Source organism: Peromyscus californicus, unplaced genomic scaffold (assembly GCF_007827085.1).
Source record: "Peromyscus californicus insignis strain IS unplaced genomic scaffold, ASM782708v3 Scaffold_19__1_contigs__length_69161282, whole genome shotgun sequence".
NCBI lineage: Eukaryota > Metazoa > Chordata > Mammalia > Rodentia > Cricetidae > Peromyscus > Peromyscus californicus.
The window spans coordinates 65252776-65273945 of record NW_026294491.1 but is presented as its reverse complement, the minus strand read 5'-3'; the positions used below and the strand labels follow the sequence as shown (position 1 = coordinate 65273945).

Here is a 21170-nt window from a genome sequence, read left to right as displayed (position 1 = left end):
GGCTGTGAGGATGTCCAGGGTCTGGGCTGCCACCTGGGTCCAGGTTGGAGTGCAGGGATCATGTTGCTCCTGGGCCCATGCCAATCTGAGAGGCCTACAGTTGCCACCTGGGGCCATAGTGACATCCATGCCCAAGCTGCTGCTGATGGCCACAGCTGAAGACAGGCTTATTCTTTCACTCAAAACGTTTGCATAAGGGCTCTCGGGAGATGCTGCCCGCGGTAGGCCTGAGGTGAGAGGAGCACTTAGGAGGTAAGCCAGCCTCAGTGGTGGTCCGTAGAGGAGTGGAGTTACTGGGTGAGGGAGCAGACAGGACACACTTGACGCTTCCTCTTTGCATATTTAATTTTACAAATTTGGGCTGAGTTTGAGATAGACATGGGGTGGATTGAGATAGACATGGGGTGGTTTGAGATAGACATGGGTGGATTGAGATATAGACGTGGATGAGCCAGCCACCTGACACATCTGCCTGACACCCCCATCCTGGGCATCCCATCTCTCCTACGTTGTTCCTGTCTGTAGGGTCCTAAGTGCATTTTCATCATGGTTTAACGTCTTTATACACCGGCCTCTCGCTGCCACTTTTTGGGTTCCTCTGGGGGGACAGTACCATTTTCTGGATCTAGCTCACTCTCTCCTGGATTCTGTTTGAAGAGGGGCTGGTCATCTTCCTCTGCAAGCCCCTGTCTTAAGTATTGCAGAAGCCCTAAGTTAGCAGAGTCTGGTGTAGCTAGAGTTTTCCTGGTCCTGCCTGGCCCAGAGTCAGGACAAATCTCTCTCACCCTCTAGTCCCACAGCTGCTCAGACCCAACCAAGTAAACACACAGAGACTTATATTACTTAAACTGTTTGGCCTAATGGCTCAGACTTCTTGCTAGCTGTTCTTATATCTTAAATTAACCCATTTCTATTAATCTATAAGTTGCCACATGGCTCGTGGCTTACCGGTATCTTAACATCTTCTCATGGCGGGTGGCTGGCAGTGTCTCTGTGCCTCAGCCTTCCACTTCCCAGAATTCTCCTCTCTCCTTGTCCCGCCTATACTTCCTGCCTGACTACTGGCCAATCAGCATTTTATTTATACGGAACGATATCCACAGCAGTCTGGCCCCTGGCAAAGGAGCTGCTGTCCCTCAGCATGCCTTTTCAGAGTTTATTATTCAGTCCTGAAGATCTAGGCCCATTTTTGGCTCATCTTAGAGAGAAAGTTACTTTAGCACTCAAAACATTTTAATTACATTTTTATTCATTTGTATGTGTGCACATTCATGTCTTGGTTCTTGTGTGGCGGCCAGAGGACAACTTGAAGGAGTTTTCTCCTTCCACCATGTGGCCTTGGGCTCAGGTCATCAGTCTTGGCAGCAAGCTCCTGGACCTGCTGAGCCATCTCACTGGCCCTACTCCAGCATTTAAAAAAAAAAAAAAAGAGTTTCAGAGCAGACAGCCGGGGCCTCAACTGAGGAGTGAAAGACTTGTGTGTGGACTGAACATGTTGATTAGCTCTGGGCTGACTTTAGACAGAGGGAACAGCACGTGGACTCAGGACTCTGTCTGACCTCGTGATAATTGGTGAAGCCGCTAGGGCTATTAATAGCAGCGACACAGATGACTTTCGTGGCGTCCACGTAGAGAGCAGCCTCGGCTTCAGGCCCGGTCCTGTGTGGCCGGGACCTCACTTGACTCTTTTAACACCTCGTGAGACAGGAGTTACTGAAGCGGGCACTCCAGGCACTTCTAGATTTCCATTCCTCATGTCGTCAGATCTGCGCCAGCATATTCAAAATGCAATCACTGCTCATGCAAGACCACAGCACACAGGGCTCTTTATGGGCTGGCCAACTACTTCTGATGTCCTGTTCTGGGAAGATTTCTTCTTGGGTGCAGATAACCTTATCTTCAGCCTGAAGGTTTGCTTCCAGGACCTTCTGTAGAGCTGGATTGGTGAACACAAACTGCTTAACTTTGCTTTTATCATGAGCTGTCTGTCTTTCTCCTTTGCTTTTGTGACTGATAGTTTTCCTGGCGATGGTAGTCTGGGCTAGAATGTGTGTTCTTTTGGAGTTTGTAGAACATCTGTGTAGGACCTTCTGGCTTTCAGGCCCTGTTGAGAAATCAGGCGTTAGTCCAATGGATCTGCTTTGTATGTGACTTCATCTTTTTCCCTTGCAGCTATTCGTATCCTTACTTTATTCTGTCCATTTAGTGTTTTGATTATTATATGTTTTGGAGGGTCTATACTGTAGGCCTCTTATACCTTGATAGGAATTAGGCATCTTTTTCCTTAGATTGGAGAAATTTTCCTCTAAGATTTTGTTTAAAATATTTTCTATGACTTGGACCTAGGTTTCTTCTTCTCTTTACCTGTTGTTCATAGGTGCGGTCTTGTCATAGTGCCCTAGGTTTCCTGGAAGTTTTGTGCCTGGACTTTATTTAGATTTTTTTTTCCTGAGCTATCCATTTCTTCTACCTTGCTTCAGAGCTTGGAGTCTCTCTTCTATGTCAGTCTGCTGGTGAGGCTTCCCCTGGCTTTTTGTTTGACCTCAGATTCTCAGTCTTACTCCAGCATGGCTCTTCTTCAGTGACTCCATTTCTTCATTCAATTCTCCTTTCAAGTCTTGAAATGTTTGCATTATTTCACTCAGCTGTTTGTATTTTCAAGGACTTCATTAAGGCATTTATTCATATCCTCCTTAAGGCCCTTGAACATATTTTATAATTGCTGTTTTGAAGTCCTTGTCTTGTGCTTCAGCTAAGTGGCTTTCCCCGGGGTCTGTTGCGGTGGTGGTTGCTGGCTTCTGGAGAAGGCAGTTGGTTCTTCATGTTTGTGTTTTCGATGGGACTAGTTATCTGGAGTTCGGCATTTGTGGTGTTTCTTGGAGTAAATATCTCTGCTGGGTGGGTGTTGGTTCTTTGGTGGTTGTCAGCCCAGCCTGACAGGTTGTGGATGAGCAGAAGGAGTTGTGGTCTTCAGTCTTGTAACCACTCTAGGTTTTAGGATTCAGATTCTGACTGGTCCCAAATTGAAGTTCTGGTTGCAATTCTGAGTCCATACTCCCAGCTGTCCAGATTGTTGCAGTTGGGTGGGATTTAAGATAGTCTAGCTTGTGGTAAAGGGGACTGACTCTGGAGGTCTAAGTAGTACTTATTCCAGCTCCGTGAGGGTGGCAGGGGAAGAAGTAGTGGTACCCTGTCTCTGGCCATGAATGCCGGGGGATTAGTCAGTGTTCTCTAGAGGAGCAGAACTGATAGAATGAATCTCTATATATTAACAGTGTTTGTTAGAATGGCTTACAGGCTGTGGGCCAGCTAGTCCAACAATGGCTGTCTCCCAGTGGAAAGGCCAAGGACCCAACAGTTGTTCAGTCCACAGGGCTGGATGTCTCAGCTGGTCATCAGTGTGCATTGGAATCCCTAATAAGTACGTTCTAATATCAACAGAGAAATACCTCAGAAGCAGGATAGATAAACCTGCCAGTGAGAATGCAGATAAACAGGCAAAAACAAAAGTCCTATTATCAGAAGGTGTGGCCTAGATTCAGGTTGGGTCTTCTGACATCAAATGATCCTGATGGGCTTAGGGCGGGCCTTCCAACCTCAGATCAATTGATCCAGCCAAGACTTAACCCTCTCGGCCATGCCTAGCTACTTGGGTTTTAGTTGATTCCAGATGTGGTCAAGGTGACATCCGAGATTAGCCATTACAGCTGGTGAGGCCCAAGGGAATGGAGATAGATTGGAAGGGTCGGCTGAGGTGTGTAGCCATAGCTGGACTTAGGGTTCATTTTACTGGCTTCCTGAGTAGAATGGAGGAGTGGAAGGAGGGGAAGGCAGCCTCCCTGGGTCCCTGATGGGGAGCAGTATGTGGGGAGTCACAAAGGAATGGAGACGGCCTGGGGCTTTGGCTGAGGAAGGCAGCAAAGAAGGACTAGGGACCCTGGGTCTGCACCAGGAGGCTGAGTCTCCAGGGGATAAGGATAGGCTGGAAAGGGGAGCTCTGTAAGCAGTTCTCGAAGAGCAGATACTTACAGCGTTCGAGGTGCAAAACAATGAGAGTCCCTCGTGAAGTTTCGCCTTTCTCCCCCACTTTGGGATGGGACAGCTAGTGAGAAGCCAAGACTGAATACACTTGGGAGTTTCGGATTCTGGCCCATCCGGTGAAGATTTTGGCAGCTTTCCCCCATTCCATGGTGTTATGGGTTTATTTTGGGAAAAATGAGTGTGACCTTCCTTGAAGCTGTAGCTAAAGGATGCTTAATAAGGAATTAAATTGTTGCCATAAAAAAAAGTCAAAAAAGGGAATAGTGGGTTTTTTTTTTTTTTTTGGATCACGATTAAATACATCCATGTAAAACAAAACAGGATCCAGAAGAGACCTATTCTGTGACCGTGAACCATGAATGCCAGTTCACATCTTCTAGTAGCTACATTAAAAAAGGAAAATATGCCATGTATGGTAGCACACACTCGTAATTCCAGCACTCTATACTCAGAGGGAGGAGGTTCAGAAATTCAAGGCTAGCCTTGGCTACAGGGAAAATTCAAAGCTAGCCTGGGCTACATTAGACCCTAACCTTAAAAAAGGAAAATATACAAATTGATGATATGTTTTATTTAGCCCAGCACATTAAAACTTGTCATTTCATGTGTCCTGATGTCAAATTAGACATTTTACAATTTATATTTTTTTTGTACTAAACTCTGAACTACTGTTTGTATTTTGTGATTTTGGCATCTCATGGTTCACATAAGCCACATATGGCTGGTGAGCACTAGGATGTAGGGGAGGAGCAGAGGACAGGCAATGCTGAGGAAGACCTCAGGATCCCTCCTAAGCAGAACGATGCCTCGCCCAGTCACAGGCAGTCTCCAAGGTAGAACTCCCCACCAGGAGCAAGCGCTGCCAGCCGGCTAGCAGGCCCCGTCCTCTGCCTGGTGACAATGCAGCCTTCTCTTTCTGGGACAGGTGTTGATAGGTTGCATTTGGGGTGTGAATAGAAATGTTTTTCTGCAGCTATACATGTCTCAGCCATGAGTCCTTGCTCTGCTGCTCTTGTAGAGGACCCAATTCAGTCCCAGCCCCTGTATCAGGAAATTCAGAAATGGCTACACCAACTCCAGAGGATGCAACGCCCTCTTCTGGCTTCCATAGACACCTACACACATGTCTTATACTCACATAGACACAGATACATTCACATACATAAAACATTTTTTTAAAAAACCCTTTTTGTTAGAGAATAAAATTTTTAAAAAGAGATTATTATTTTCACCGGGTTTCTTGTCTTATCACTGTGAAAAGCATCTCTCTGGACCATTCTTCTCACCACAGCGTTCTACTTGAACTCATCTCATGGCTTCTTCTTTTTTTAAGAGGTCAAGGCATCAGGGAGGAACCTAGACCATTAAGGGCCCCTTTTAACAGCAAGGCTGAAGTGACTAACGAGCAGTCTGCTGAGACTTCCGAGATGCCACCTCTGCATCTGTGAAAAACAAATGGTCTGTGTGTGCTGATGGCAGTTTTTTGGTTAGGTACTCAGGTATGTACGGTCTGCTGTTTCTGTGCACGGAGTGAATCTGTATGTGAACATTCACGCAAAGCTGAAGGTGCCTTTTTTGGATCATGAGAACTCTGGTTCTGTTCACACTTGACTAAGTTTGGCAGTGTCTTCAATGATATTTACATGGAAGCATGCTGTTTACATGTGAGGAGATGCATCACAGGACATAAGCTGTGTCTTTACAGGAAAGAGAAGGAGGTCTGATGGGTAGATGTTTGCTGGATGTCTGGAAAGCTCATCCGGACAACTGCCATTTGTTACTGTGATAAACGTCATGGCCAACACTAACTTGAGGAATAAAGGCTTTTTATTTCAGCTTACAGTTGCTGACCACCATCCAGGGAACCGGGGCACAAGCTCAGGCCAGGGACCTGGAGGCAGGAACTGAAGCAGAGGCGATGGAACGCTGTGGTCCAGGCCACCTGCCTAGAGACGGCACTGACCACAATGACCCAGGCTCTCTCACATCAATAAACAACGGAGAAAATGCCCATAGACATCACCACAGGCACTTCCTCGGCTGAGATTCCCTTTTCTCATAGGCTCGGTGTGTGAAGGATTGACAGAATTTACCAATGTAGCTCACAAACGGGCTTCATCTGTGGGTAGAAATTGTAATCCCACAGAGAATGGATTTTACTCTGTCATAAACCTCTTTAAACTAGCTGTGTACTCAGTGAGATTTCACTTCCGTTGTTTATATTATGTATATTTATATTCAGAAGTAAAAAATTCCCTGGAGACCTTTTAGACACAATGGGCAGTTGCTCAGCGTTCTGCGCTCCTGTTGCTGCGCTCCTGGAGGGACTGAGCCCCTGGACATCTCTTCCTAGGACAATTCCTGTTTCCATGTTCTGCTGTGTGGTGTGAAGATTCCCAGCTACTGTGTGCAGCCCTGGTATTTCTATGAAGTTTTACACTCTTCCTCTGCCTTTGTGGTGATACCAGCCTCTGCTTTTCCCATGATGCTCTGTGAAGGATTCCAATTCCCAACGGCTTCCCCGTTCTGACTCAGCGTTTGCTCTTGCTGCTGTCTCATTTCCATGTGGGGGTCCAGTGTGGGAGCGGAGCAGTGAGGGTGGTGGGGATGGAGAGGTTTCCTGAGATGGATGGTGGCGGCTTCACGACAGTGTGAAGACTCTTAATGCCAACATTAAAAATGGTAGTTTCTGTTAGTGCATATTTTACTACACATTATAAAGTTCCTAAGCTTCCCCCAAGTTGAATTGCTGATAGTGTTGCAAGGCCAGTTATGGATTTTCCTTCTTAGCCTCATGGCTCATCTCCTTGGGGCCCAGAGTTCATGCCAGAGTGACTGCAGGTGTGTGCCGTGACCTTACTGTCATGACAGCTGGCAGTGAGCCTGATCAGCACTGTGGGTTGCCCTGCTTGTGGGTGAACTAGCCTGGCACAGCTCCTGGTGTGGTGGAATTTACTGGGTAGGAAAGTCAATGAACAATTTGTATTGTGACGCGTGCTATAAGTAAGTGGCTGGTGAGTCATGGTGAGTACCGCACTGGGAACCACACAAGTTCATGTGCAAATTCAGGCTTTCATTTTTAAAAATTAAAGTAATCAGATAAATTAACATTTTATCTAATCGTAACATACTTAAAATATTATCATTTTAGTTATCTGTATAAATATTTTTTACTTAAGTTTTGTCTTCTAATTTCATAATAAGTCTTTGGAATCATGTATCTTTAAAATGTATTATTCCTTTTTATTATATTTTAATTAATGTATTTAATTTGTTTTTGTATGTGTATGGGCATGGGCATGTTATGGTACATGTGTGGCATGTTATGGTACATGTGTGGAGGTCAGAGGACAATTTGTGGGAGTTGGTTCTCTTCTTCAACCATGTAGGTCCCAGGAATTGAACTCAGGTCACCACATTTGACAATGGGTGCCTTTGTCCACAGAGAATCTTACAAGCCCAAATTTAATTTCTTTCTCCTTCTCTTCCCTCCCTCTCCCATCTCCTCTCCACCCACACCCCTTTCTTTCTGCTGATGATTGAGCCTAGAATCCTGCATATGGTGGGCGAGCACTCTGGAGTCAGGGTGTATCTTTATATCTTAGCTATACGGGGCTAATGGCTACTGTTTTGAACTGTACAGATAGAGAATGAGAAGAGAGAGAAAGAGAGAGAGAGAATGGATGAGGAGTTGCTGTATCTCATAATAATTCAGTGATGTAACTTGTGAGTCTCTTACCACTTTTTCAATCCCCACTCCCAAATTTCTTTTAAGCACATGAAATTTAAGAATATGTTCCTAGTCCTGATGCTAGCCGGCAAAAACCTTAATAATGGTGTGTTACGTGTGTGTGTGTGTGTGTGTGTGTGTGTGTGTGTGTGTGTGTGTGTGTGTGTTGTATATGTGTGTGCCTGTGTGTATTTCGTTAGCATTATCTTTGTCACTTTGAAATGAAGCCTTGAAATGAATTTTAGAAGCAGTTAGTTGTCCCTTGCCCAGCCCAGCCTCTGAGGCCTGACTTACTCCGAGTCTTCTGTACCATCTCTATGCTACTAGGGCCCGGATGTAGCAGTAGGGGTTTGTAGAACTGGACACACATGAATCACTGAGCCATGACTTTCTCAGTCCTTATTAGATATCAGGCGGAGCTATGATCCAGCTTCTCAGACTTTCTGTGTAACGGTTAGTCTGTAACATAAAAAGCTTCTCTGGCCCCAGCCTTTCTCGTGTTGATGGGCCAGGTATTGTGAGGACGTGAGAATGAAAACCATGCTTGGGAAGTTCAGGCTTGGCTAGTACACCATGCCTTCCCTTCTTCCCCCCTCCCTAATGCCTTCCCTCCCTCCTGCCTTCCCTCTCTTCATTTTTAGAAGCTTGGATTTTTAAGTGGTAAGATGATGGAAGTCTGAATTTTAAAAACCTTCTAATGAAAGTTTTAACTTGCTCCAGAAATTTCAAAATGACACCTATTGCAGCCAAGGGCTGCAAACAATGTTAAAAAAATCGAATTCCTATTCCTTCTGTGTACATTGAAAAGCTTCACATTGAGAAATGATTGATTTTAGTGTTTCACTAAATTGGATCTACTACAAAGCTCGGCAGATTGATGTTATAGAAACAGCAGTCTTAAAGGAACTTATATATTTTAAAAAGCTTTGGGTGAACAGTGTGATTATCAGCTTCACCTGTGAGAGAACTTACCCAGGGAGGTGGCGTCTCCCTCACACCAGGCTCTTTGGTATTGACAGATCCATTAGCGAGTGTAATTAGAAAAGCAGAATCGGACTTGGAATAATTAGGTTAAAGTCACAAATGATTGCTGGACAGAATAATAGGTGTCATTATTGCTGCTCCGTGATGGAGCTGAGGGAAGCGAGCATGGCTGTGTGCTGAGATGTCTCTTCTGTGTTAGGGAGGTTAGCAGTTATCTAGAATCGAGTTCAGAACAGCCAGGCATTGCTTAAGTTCCTCTGAAAATGCCTGAAGAGCTTCATTTCCATGGGGGAAGTGTGCTGCAGAATGTTTGGCTAAACAAAAACATAGTCATAATAAAAACAGAACCAACTATGTCCCAGGAGTGTTGAGAAATATTTGGCTTTGTGGGTTAGGATTCCACATGTTTTCATTCTTTATCTTTCTCTTAACTCTTGGGACAATGGTAATTTATTTATAAGGAAAACATTGCTTACTTTAAGAGATTTTCCGGCCATCGAGCAACCCCAAGTGCTTTTCGGCAGAGACGTGATGTTAGAAAAGACTACTGTTGGTAAATCAGTCAGGGAAACACCAGATTTCCAAAGGGATTCAGATATAATTATGAGGTTCTAAACTCTCTTCCTCCTGATTCAGGAGTGGTGTGGGGGAGAGGAATCGGGGGACAGATGTCATCAGTTCCACAGCAACGACCTTAAAGCAGTGGGGGCTCAGGAAGATTAGGCAGGTGGGCTCCCTGCTCAGCACCCTTGCCTCTCTAGAGTCCTGGCTGATGCCCATGCTGAGTGACAGCAGGGTGAGGTCAGAGGCAAGGATAGAGGAGGGGTCCATATTCCACACTGTCAAATGCCCCAGCCCACTCGGAAGTCTACCAGGTCTTGGTTTGAGACATAAGGGGTTGAAAATTCAAAGGTTAGTATTATGATTTCTCACTTCTCAAAATAATTAGAAGTTCTGGGGGAAATGGATGCAACTGGAACTCAGGCATCTTTATATTAACAAGCAAACTCACCAGGACTCATACAAACATTATATATTTTCTCAGAAGTGGAATCTGGAAGGGGTGTGTGTGTGTGTGTGTGTGTGTGTGTGTGTGTGTGTGTGTGTGTGTGTATTTTACATTTTACATGAAAATAAAAAAGGGACCATGAGAGGAGGAGGCAGAGTCCAAAGGAAGGGAGCAGGGGAACAAGAGGGACAGATAGAAGGAAATATTAGGGGAATGGAAGAGGACCAGGGAGAGGGGGGATGAAGGAGGGCAGTGTGGGGGTGATTAAGAACCAAGTATAGTGATACACATATATGAAAATGTCATGGGGAAACAGTGCTTTGTATGATAACCAACCAATTAACTTTGAAACTTTTGTGCCAGTGGGCCCACATGCCCATCGGGAGTACTCAGGCCTGAAGGACAGGGCACAGTCCCCTGGGTCCAGGCTTTGACTCCATCACTCTTCTCCTGACCTCTGTTTACTGTCTGGACCCCGAGGCCCCCTTGGGTTCTGTACCAGACCGTCTATGTAATGGTGACTCACTTCTGCAACCCAGCACTTGAGAAGCCGAGACAGGAGGATCACCATGAATTCACCGTTAGCCTGGGCTACAGTTTGAGGCCAGCTTGGGTCACACAGTGCAGGATTTTTGTAGTGCATGTTAAGATCCTGTAGCTGAGGCTCTGCTCCTGCAGATGGGAAGCCAGCAAGAGTCAGCTCTGCCATGCGTGGGGCGGCCCAGATGAGAGGGCGTCGGTGGCAGGCATGGGTGTCCAGTCTAGGTGAGGCCTGAGGTCTGATCACTGTAGGAGTGACTGAGGAGTGAGGTGGCTTAGAAAGAGGAAGGGGGCTGTGACCCTCCGCAGGGTGCTGCCCTCCCTGTGCAGGTGGCATGTCCTCTTGCTGGAGAGAAGCAGTGGTTGGCACAGCCTTATCAGCCCCTTGTCCTCAGCATGTGACAGACAGTGTACCAAGAAGTGCCACTGTAGCTAGAGTTTTCCTGCCTGGCCCACAGTCAGGACAAATCTCTCTCACCCGCCAGTCCCACAGCCGTCAGACCCAACCAAGTAAACACAGAGACTTATATTGGTTACAAACTGTATGGCCGTGGCAGGCTTCTTGCTAACTGTTCTTACAGCTTAAATTAATCCATTTCTATTAATCTATACCTTGCCACGTGGCTTGTGGCTTACCGGTACTTTACATCTTCCTTGTCCTGATGGCGGCTGGCAGTGTCTCTCTCACCCAGCTTCCTGTTCTCTCAATTCTCCTCTCTGTTAGTCCCGCCTATACTTCCTGCCTGGCCACTGACCTATCAGTGATTTATTCATTGACCAATCAGCAACACATTTGACATACAGACCATCCCACAGCATGCCACCTTGCAATGTAGTGGCCTATGAGTCCAGTTCCAGAGTTGGGGTCCTGATCAGAGGTCAGGAATCCAATGTGTTAACACGTGGCAGCCTCACACATGTGGGATTTGTCATCCAGGGATCGTCCTCACTTTCTCTCCCATGTTCTGCTCTGGTCTCTCTATTCCCTGGGAGTCTCCTGGGAGTCTCCTGTGCTCCTAGGTGACAGTGAGAGCTTCAGAGTTCTCTGCAGGACCATGCTGTAAGCAGGATGTGGCCAGGTGAGCAGCGGTGGGTGGAGCCCTGCCCCTCTGCCCTCTCTACCCACCATATAGAGTCAGTCCTTATTCCCAGGTTGACTGTGGCTTTGACAAACTCTTCCCATTCACTTTGAAAACATTTATTATTCTATCCGATGCTACTTTTTAGCTAAAAAATATCCCTTAGTTTTCAGCTGGAGATAATAAAATCGCTTTATTAGAGTTAGAAATTCCTTTCCCAAATGCCTATCCAAGATCTTCATTTCATAGGAAAGGACCCATGAGATGAGGAGGGAGTTCTGTCGTTTATCCAAGGTTATATAATCAGCAATAAAACCAGGCAGTTGTTACAAAACAGAATACTAGGGAGATTACTCTGATTGCCTGGGTAGAAACAGTCCAGCAGCTGTAATCTCTATGTCCATCCGAACAGATCAACCATTCCTTATTTTTCTAATAATATTTAATAGTTATATTTTTCCAGTTTTTCCAGTAATAACATTGGGGGACTGGCAGCTTTATAAGGACTAGGCTTTTTCAAAATTTATTTTATTATTTTTGTTTATGTGTATGTGTGTAGGATTGTGTGTGTGTATGTGCCCTTGAGTGCAGGTACCCATGACAACCATAAGAGGGCATCAGATCCTCTGGGGCTTCAGCCTCTTGATGTGGGAATTGAACTCCAGTCCTCTGTGAGAACAATATGGGCTCTTAACCAATGAGCCATCTCTCCAGCCACGAGAACCAAGAATTCTGCTTTTGTATCTGTAGGGTAAGGTTCAAATAGAAACATGAAATTAAGATCTTTAATCATATTTATAGTATAAGCCTTTTGTATTGTACTATGACTGTTGAGACTCATTTTTAACCACTTGTTTTTGAAGTAATAAATTAGAGGACTGGGCTGTTAAAAGTGCTAAAAAAGTGCATTCAGCTAAAAGTGCTTGCCTAGCATGCACAAGGCCCTGGGTTCTAACCCTGGGTAACATAAAACATTAATTTAAAAAGTCATTAAAACTTTTAAAGTAGTATTTCATTTTGTGTAAAGAGGACAGTGCAGATGCTTATTAATCCTCCCTGAAATGGTCTGTGCTGATCACAGTAGTTCTGAAAGTGTCATAAATACCTCAGCCCTACTACCCTGCTCTTATTATAATCTGTCTCCACTGTTAACATCTGAAGAAATATTATTCATCTCTATCCATCCATCTATGTTTTTAATGTAAGAGTAACCACACAGTAACGGGCACCTTTGTTTTTTAACATAGCAGTGCACTGTGGACACATTCTCATCAGTATGTGACAGACTTCTTCACCTTTGACTCCTTATGGGCTTCATCACTTGGATGTCAGACATTAACTAGTCCTCAGTGAAGAACTCTTTGGCTCCAAGTTCTTGCTTTTAGAATGACATTATTGGAAATAGCTTTGCCTATAAATCCACTTTTTAATGGTTAATTTTCTGCACTATTTCTTATTTTATTTTAAAAAAAGTTCAATTCTTTATAAAAAAGGAAGAAAGCATGGCATGGGGGCTATCATATATAGTTCCATCACCAGGTCCAATAGGTTTAGCTGGGTTCCTGTGGGTTCCACTCCCAGCCTTGTTTGTGGATTTTAAAATAGCTGTAAGCCACCCACACTTTATTTGTGCGTATCTTGATATGTATTTTCCAAGGTGAGAGTGTTTGTTTTATATATCATCATTTGTTGACTGAACTTCATCAGTATTTTCGGCTTTGTCTCATCTTCCAAGCTGCCTGCTCACACTCTGAATTGTTTACTCCAGCCGGGGTCTTGTTAAAGAGTAGGGTATGAGGTGAAGCCCCCGGCTGTTGTGAGCTGCTCAAGTTTGTCATGGTAGATTAGGAATCGAGAAAACAAGCCAAGGGAGGTTGGTTGCTGGAGTAGGGATGCAAGGTGTAAGGGCTGTTGGTTGGCCCGTGCTGTTCAAGTGCCATGCCCTGGAGGTGCCATGCAGAGGGAGGAGGAAGCCAAGACATCCAGGATGACCCTGAGGAGGAATCTGGAAAGTCAAAGATGGTATCTTGCAGGGTAGCCATGTCAACTCATGTAGACGCCTCTACAGTGAGAGACTGGCCCCCCATTGAGGGTGGCTCTGTGCTACTTGCTACTGGGATGACTTGGTGACCATCTTAGCCCCGCTGTGTGGTTGTGGCTCATCTGCTCCTTCTGTATGTCCAGTCCTAGGAGTTCTACAAGTGATAGAGATCCTGGACCGAGTGTCTGTGCACTAGGGGATTAAAGACACTTTACCCTCTTGTGAGAGTCACTCCATCAGCTGTGATAACCCTGTCTGCTTCGACAGCAGGGGCATTATGGAAGTGAAACCAGACTCTATTACTCTAATAGAAGTAAAAATATAAAATGAATAGGAATAAACTTGATAAATATATAATATCCATGTGACAAAACTTTAATATCATCCAGAGGGACCAAAAATACAACTCAGGTAAAGGTGGTGCTGAGCTGTGTGTGGATAGGAACCTGCAACATGGTGAAAAATGTCCACTCTCAGTTAAGCTATAGTTTGAATACAATTCAATAAAAATATCAATACTTTTTAGGGGGCTAAGGGGAATTTGGGTAGCTGATTAAAAATGATTTTGAAAATGAAATTAAACAAGGTTTAGAAAATAAACAGGGAGACAGAAAAATTCAGGAAACAGAGCCAAAACATACTTAAGAAACTAATGTGATAAAAAATAGTGCAGCACACAAATAAGTTAAATTATTATAATAACAAACAAATATATTCATTAATGACAAAAGTCACCTCTTAAATCAATGAGAAAAAAATAGGTAACTTTGGGGGTCTTGAATTCATAGTGTATGTTTTGCACAAGATAAATCTGAAATATATTTAAGATTTACATGCAAAAATGTGATGTATTATAAAGCATTAACAGAAAAGTTGTTATATATTCCAAGGCCTTTCTGCCGTAGCAACATAAGAAACTGTGAAAACCCATTTTTGCAAAGTCAAAAGGCAAATGATGAATTGATGAGAGACACTTCCAACCTGTGTTGGTGACTAAGTCACCTAATATATAATAGTTCCCATGGTCCAGTAGGAAAATTGATCAGTAATCCAATAAAAACTGGGCAGAGCACCCACAGCTCATAGAAAAGGATATACACAATTTAAATATGAAGTGTTTTGTAAGAGAAGCTACAAATGGCATAGTAAGAACCCCATGCCCAGCCTAACAAGGTGCTTTTCTTATGGATCACTTGGTAATAGCACAGAACAGTGTATGGCGGGTGTCTCAGGTTGTTCTGGTGTTTGTATAGAAGGGGATAGATAGGCAGGCCTATCGTGGACGAATTAGCAATTGTCAGTGCATATCTAATAATAATCATAGCCTCTGCTTCTATGGAAAAAGTGAGGCAGAGGGCTTGGATGTAGCCTTTCCACTGCGTACAAGTTCTCACCATTTGACTTTTAGACCTTGTCTACCCTGCTCATATTATTAAATGGGCTAGAGAGAAGGCTCGGCAGTTTAGAGAGCATTCTTTTATTGATGTCTTCAGATGAGGGGGAAGAAGGCAGCTGTTTGTAAAGTCTGTGGAAGGCTTATCTGGGAAGACGTGACCCAGAAGGTCCTCAGCAGGGCAGAGGGAGAGGGACTTAGGGTTTGGAGGACGGGCCTCTGATCAGCTTCTTTTCTCCCCACTCTAGCGGAGCTGCCGAGGTCCTCGGCGGTGAGGTTAGCCTCTCTTCGGGACCTGCCTGCCCAGCTCCTGGAGCTGTACCAGCAAGGCTTCTCGCTGGCTGCCCTGCACCCCTTTGTGCAGCCCACGAACAGGCAAGAGAAGATGTTCCTCGAGCACATCTTTAGGGCCATCCTGGTCAGGAAAACCAACAGGTAAGGACCCAGCACTTAGCCCCATGTCCTGTGGAGACTAAGGCATCTGAATATAGAGGAAAGGAGGATGGAATAGGTTTGTATGCTGTCCCCAGGGCCCTGCCTTCTGACAGGTAAGCCAAAACCATGGCACCTTGTGGCAAGAAACAAGTGTCATGTCTGACTGCAAGTAGAATTCAAGTTGTTATCTCCTTTAATTTATGGGTGAAACTCAGCTAGAACAATGTCTTCTCTGCAGAAGCATGCTCCCAGAATCACACAGTCTTCAAAAATATAATAAAACCATAAATCTGAAAAGCCACAGTTGGAAACAACATTTTATTAAAGGTTTTATACAGACTCAATGTTTCCCTCCAAAGTTTAGAACTACTTCAAAAATTTGAATTCACCAAATTTTTCAACAGAGGTAATCTGTTGATTACCTCTGAAGAATATATCTTCTCTCCCACCCCCACCTTCCACCCCATGCCCACTACCTCCCACCCCACACCCCCTATCTCCCGCCCCACACCCCCTACCTCCTACCTCCCACCCCCTACCTCCCACCTCTCACCCCATGTCCCTGCCTTCCAACCCACACCCCACACCCCACACCCACACCCCACACCTCCACCTCCTACCCCACACCTCCCACTCCACACTGCCCCCCTCCCACCCCACACCCCATACTGTCCTGAGCTGGTCCTGATCTTAACTTGCCGGATGTTTTGAGGATGTTTTCAGGTTGGTTGGTTTAGTTGAGGAATACTTTCACATTTGACTTGTGCCTCAGTGGGAAAAGAGATGGGCTTGGTCTTTCAAAAGGAGCAAAACTCGTTTTAAATGTTTAAAAATAATGATAAAAGCAGAAAGTACAGTAAGTCTAGCTGCTTTTATCATTGTAAAATTTGAAGCTTGGTGTGGCGGTGGACACTGTGATCCCATCACTTAGAAGGTGAAAGCAGGAAGGTCAGGAGTTAAAGGTCTAGCCTCAGCTACACAGTGAGTCCCAGGCCAGTCTCTATTACAAGGGACTCCAGCTTAGTGAATACGTGAGTAAATAAATTGAAGTTTGAGAAAGGAAATTGAACTTACCCTCTGGCCAACTGTCTTGGAAGGAATGGGCAACAAGGCTCGTGTTTTAAAGGAAAGGGTGTAGGTGAGTCATGTTCTCTTTGTAAAAGTCACTTTGCGGCAGACACCACATTGGCCTAGCATAGTCACAAGGGAGCATGTGGGGCATGAGGTGACATGCCAAGATGGACTTCTCTCTATTTCATAGCAGCTTATCAGGCTCTGGACCCTGAGGTAGAGCTTTTTTTGTGACAGCCCTGGGCCACTGTGTTGTTTGTGAGGTGACACTGTGCAGTGTCTGTGTTTTACACTTGTTTCTTTGTGTCCATTGGATCAATATCTGGTGTAATCACATGAGGAAATGATTCTGGGGACCATGGTGGATTTAATTTACACAGACACACAGGATGTATATATAATGTCAACAGCTTATGTTAACTGAGCCTTCATTGTGTGCTACATGTGATAACTATAATTTTTTCTGCGTCACTGGCTCATGAAATGGGAACCCTGGCTTGCTCCAAGTTTTATAGGGTAGAGACCCTGAGACCATGCAGCATGACCACAGTCCAAATTGAGAGTCCGTATTAAGCTGCCAGCAACTGCCTGGAGAGAAACTCTTCTCACACAGCAGCCTTGGATACATTTTACAGGGACCTTTTAAAGGCAAAGAATGGAGGAAATCTGCATCCTGGTTGGCAGTTGGAGGGGAAAGTAAAGCAGGCAAGCAAGCAGTTTAACAGAAGCCAAAAATACGCAGTTAGCTGGGGCGTTTTGACCCAGAGTTTCTAGAACAAAGTTGGTCACCTTCACAGCAAGAGTAGGAAAAGTGGGGAGTTTTCACAGCAGGGGGGCGGGTAGAAAAAGGATGGCTCAGTTTCAGCTTAAACCAAAGATCTTTCCAGCTGAGACAAGATAGAGCAAGCTTTGCCCTGTCACATGAGGACACCAACTCCCATGCCTACATTCTTAGCTCTAGACGATCTTAGGGGAGGGTCTTTCATCCCCACTACCCTCCCATTTTACTCATCAGCCTTCAGAGAAAACAAAATTTTGAAAGGGAATAAACAAAACAGCCTCACTATGTGTTGCATAAAGCACCGCTCAAGGCTGCTGTTTATTAGGCTGGGTCTGTTTGTCTTGGCGTTTAGAAGAGACAAGACCCTGGGGTCTTCTGTGTGCTCTGCTGTAGGAGGTGATGATAGCCCAGGACCTGGATGAAGTATGTGTATTACAAATGCACTGACGCAAATATGAAGACATGTCTCTTCCTCTTTCTACACCTGGAGTAGCACTCCCAAGCTAATTTGTCTCCAGATCTCCTGGGGATGCTGTTAAATAACATTCTGGTTCAGCATGTCTGAAGTCAGGCCTGAGATGCCGCATTTTCCGTGTGGTCCCACTCCAGTGGGGTCCCAAATGATGCTGACATGGCTGCTCCATGGACCACACTTTGAGTAGCAAGGGTGGAGAGGACCTGACTCATTCTTATCTATCACTCACACTGTTAGGGCTTACTGCTCTTCTCTCTGGGGCAGCTTTAGGTACAGAGAAAAGTAAAGAAGGACCCAAGACTCCTGGTTGGAGGGCCCATGTTCCGGGTTGCATGTGGTTCTCTGGCAAGGGATTGCTGGGGAGTATCAGTGGAATCACTGTATACTTAACACAGTGAGAGGTTTATAACAGATGATTTTCCAGGTGTGTTCAGTCACATGATCAGATGAGCTGGACTATGATGCCACTGTTTAAGAGCAAACCTCATCTCCATTTCGTCCCTTACAATCCAGCCAGGACAGCCGGGGGTTATACAGGGAAGAAGAAAATAAAGTTCTTAAGATGAAGACACTGGTGTGTGGGAGCCTTTTTCCAGCGGTGCCGGTGCCCTCTCTTAGAGCTTGTTCTCTGCCCCAGGATGCCCAGTCCACTGTCTCATTGGCTCTAATGCACAGTCCATCTCCTGGGTAAGCTGGTACAGAGAAACATTAACTTTGTGATGAGTTTTTGGAACCGATTCTTTTTTTTTTTTTTTAAGAAAGCTGCAAAAAATCTGACAATGCACCAAGTGAAACAAAGGAACCTGGCCAGAGGGTCTCCCTGTTTCCATCCCAAACGGTGTTGGGCAGGAGGAGGTGGTGGCTGAAGCAGCGTCCTAAGAAGTACTCTTAAAGGTGCTTTTCTCTCCTGGGCAATGCAATAATTGTATGTTTCTGCATCGGGGACCTCCACACACACCACCACCACACAACTGCAAGCAAACAAACAAAAAACCCTCGAAGCTCTGTATCAGCAGGTCATTGAGGAAATAAAAACAGACGAAAGCTTACATGATTAATTTTTAACATGAACAGATAAAGCAACACTTTTAGCAAAGACTGCCAATGTCTGACACCATAAATACTGTTAAGTGAAATTATTTAGCTCTGGAAAAGGGAGTGAGTGCCTAGTTAATATTTTCCAAGTAGGGCACACTGACAGATTTAGGGAAACTGTCTGCTTTACTCTGCACCCAAATGAAACGTACTGGCAAAAATACCACTGAACAGCTAGTTGAAACTTGGTAAACCTGAAGCATTTGAGAGGTGAATACAAAGTTTTGGCAACTAACTGGACTTTGGGGGGTGGATATGCAACAATATAAACAAAACAGGACAAAACAAAACAAAACAAACAAAAACCCAAGCTTATATCCATCCATACCCCCATCTATACCCCATGCATATCCCCATCCACCAATCCATCCCCCATCCATTCATCTATCCATCCATCCATTCCCCCATCCATCTATCCATCCATCCATCCACTATCCATCCACCCATCCATCTATCCATCCATCCATCCATCCATCCATCCATCCATCCATCCATCCATTCCCCCATTCATCCATCCCCCCATCCATCTACAAACACCTACTAAGGTTGCAAGAATATCATAGGTGTTGTTTATTTCTAAACCATCATGACAAGCAGACATTACAAATAAAGCAAGTCAGAATTTTTCTTTGTTTCCCAGTGCATATAGCAACTATCTATACATTATACTATATCTTATTAAGTATGAAGTAGCATTATGTTTTTTTAAATGCACACACCTCAATTTAAAAAGTAGTTTATTGCAAAACAATGCTAATGATTATATAAGCTGTTAGGAAAATGATGTCAGTAGATGGGCTCAGTATAGTTGCCACAAACCTCTGGATTTGTAAACCATGGATTACCTGCAAAGCATGATAAAACAAAGGTCCCAGGGGCTTCTTGAGACATTGTTCCAGGAGCTGTGCCTGGGGGAAGGTAGAGGGCTCAGTTGGATATAATAGCACTTGCTTTCCAGGGAGCAACTGTCTGGCGGAGAAATTTCTCGTGACATGTCTGTCATGTCACCCTTCTACTGAAAGAGAAATTAGATTTTAACCTGGGCCTTATCTTCTTAGATGTTTTTAAATTTTGTCTTTGTATTTTGTGTGCACATCTGTGAATATGCACATGTGGAGGCCAGAAGACGGCTTGAAGGAGTTGGTTCTGTCCTTCCACCATGTGGGTCCCAGGACTCAAATTCAGGCCACCAGGCTTCGCAGCCTTTCCCTCCTGAGCCACCTTACAGCACCTGGGCTTTACTTCTTTGGGCACACATAGGAATACTGAGCATGAGGTGGGAAGAGTTTATGTAAGTCTTAGAAGGAAATGCTCTGCAGTGCTGTTTGGGTAACTGGGGAGCATCGATACCAAGTCCCCCCAAAGGCAGTAGTCAGTAGTGACAATGCCTTTGAAGCCCACCATTTGACAAATTTCACTTAAATCCACAAAACACTATCAGATCTTTTCTTTTGAAAGTCATGTTAATTGCTGTTACATTTCAAGGTGGCAGGTCAAACTGCCTCCATGTGTTGATTGTTCTTCAGCTAGTGTGAATTCAAAGTCAGTTCCTTGGAAAAGTGACTCCAGCAGGAACATGTAATCTTGAGTAAGTGGAAAGACTTACTTCTTTCTTACGACCACTTAGTGATTTTTAACACACAGTATAGTTGCATTTTGTCTGGCTTCTAAGTGTAGTTAAATTACCTTTTTTTTTTCCTGTGCAGTTTTCTTTAGAATGAATCTTAAAATTCCCCAAAATCTTAAAATTTCAAGGCTAAGAGGAGTCAGTTATTAAAATGTCATATCTGATGTTTCATGAGTGTGGATTTAATTCTAGGTGGTTTTACAGTTGTAGATGGAGAGATGCACTATGATGCCCCAGTTCCCAGACCCTGAATTGTTCATAGAAGAGCAAGTTTTGAGCTAGGTCATTGTACTGAGAGGGTTTTTATCACTGATGGGTGAAAGCTCCTTGGACCCAGGTCTCCTAGAGTGATGCCTGACCCGGCCAGGGACTGGTCCTGCTGGGTAGGTGTCTTTTGGCCTAGGGAATGAGACTCAGAAATAAAGCTGTTGCAGACAACACAACATGCATCTAACCAAAGTTGCCCTTGGCAATCTTCTCAAGTTTCCATGAAATGCAATACTGCTGAGATTGGACTACTGTTTCCCTGCTGCACTGAAGCCCTCAGTAAACCTGAAAGGTTTCGTTTTACAGTGCAGTTCTCTCTAGGATGGTGAGATGCTTGTCAGTGGGAACTAAGACTGGGGACCAGGACTCCCTTCTTCCTTTTGGAGGTCTTCTGTGGCTCATCTGCCTATTGACTAAGATAATTGAGATTGTTTTATGTAACAAATGTCCTTAGCAATTGAATTTCTAAGATAAATGTGTGTTGTGTAATTTTACTGTACAAAGATGACCACCTAGGTCTTAAGAAACTTCCCATTCACTGTCTGTGAACTGTGCAGACAGTTTTGGTGAGGTCAAACAAGTACTTAGGTCTTGGTTTGCAT

The 21170-nt window shown here is 44.5% G+C and overlaps 1 protein-coding gene across 2 annotated transcripts in view; it reads left to right on the top strand.

Annotated features, from left to right (window-relative positions):
• Positions 1-21170, top strand: part of Rftn1 (raftlin, lipid raft linker 1) — a 199942-nt gene that overhangs the window by 69643 nt on the left and 109129 nt on the right. For both annotated transcript variants that reach the window (XM_052745605.1, XM_052745607.1), the window contains exon 3: positions 15066-15252. In XM_052745605.1, the coding sequence (XP_052601565.1) occupies positions 15066-15252 (187 nt within the window). The remainder of the gene's footprint in view (positions 1-15065; positions 15253-21170) is intronic.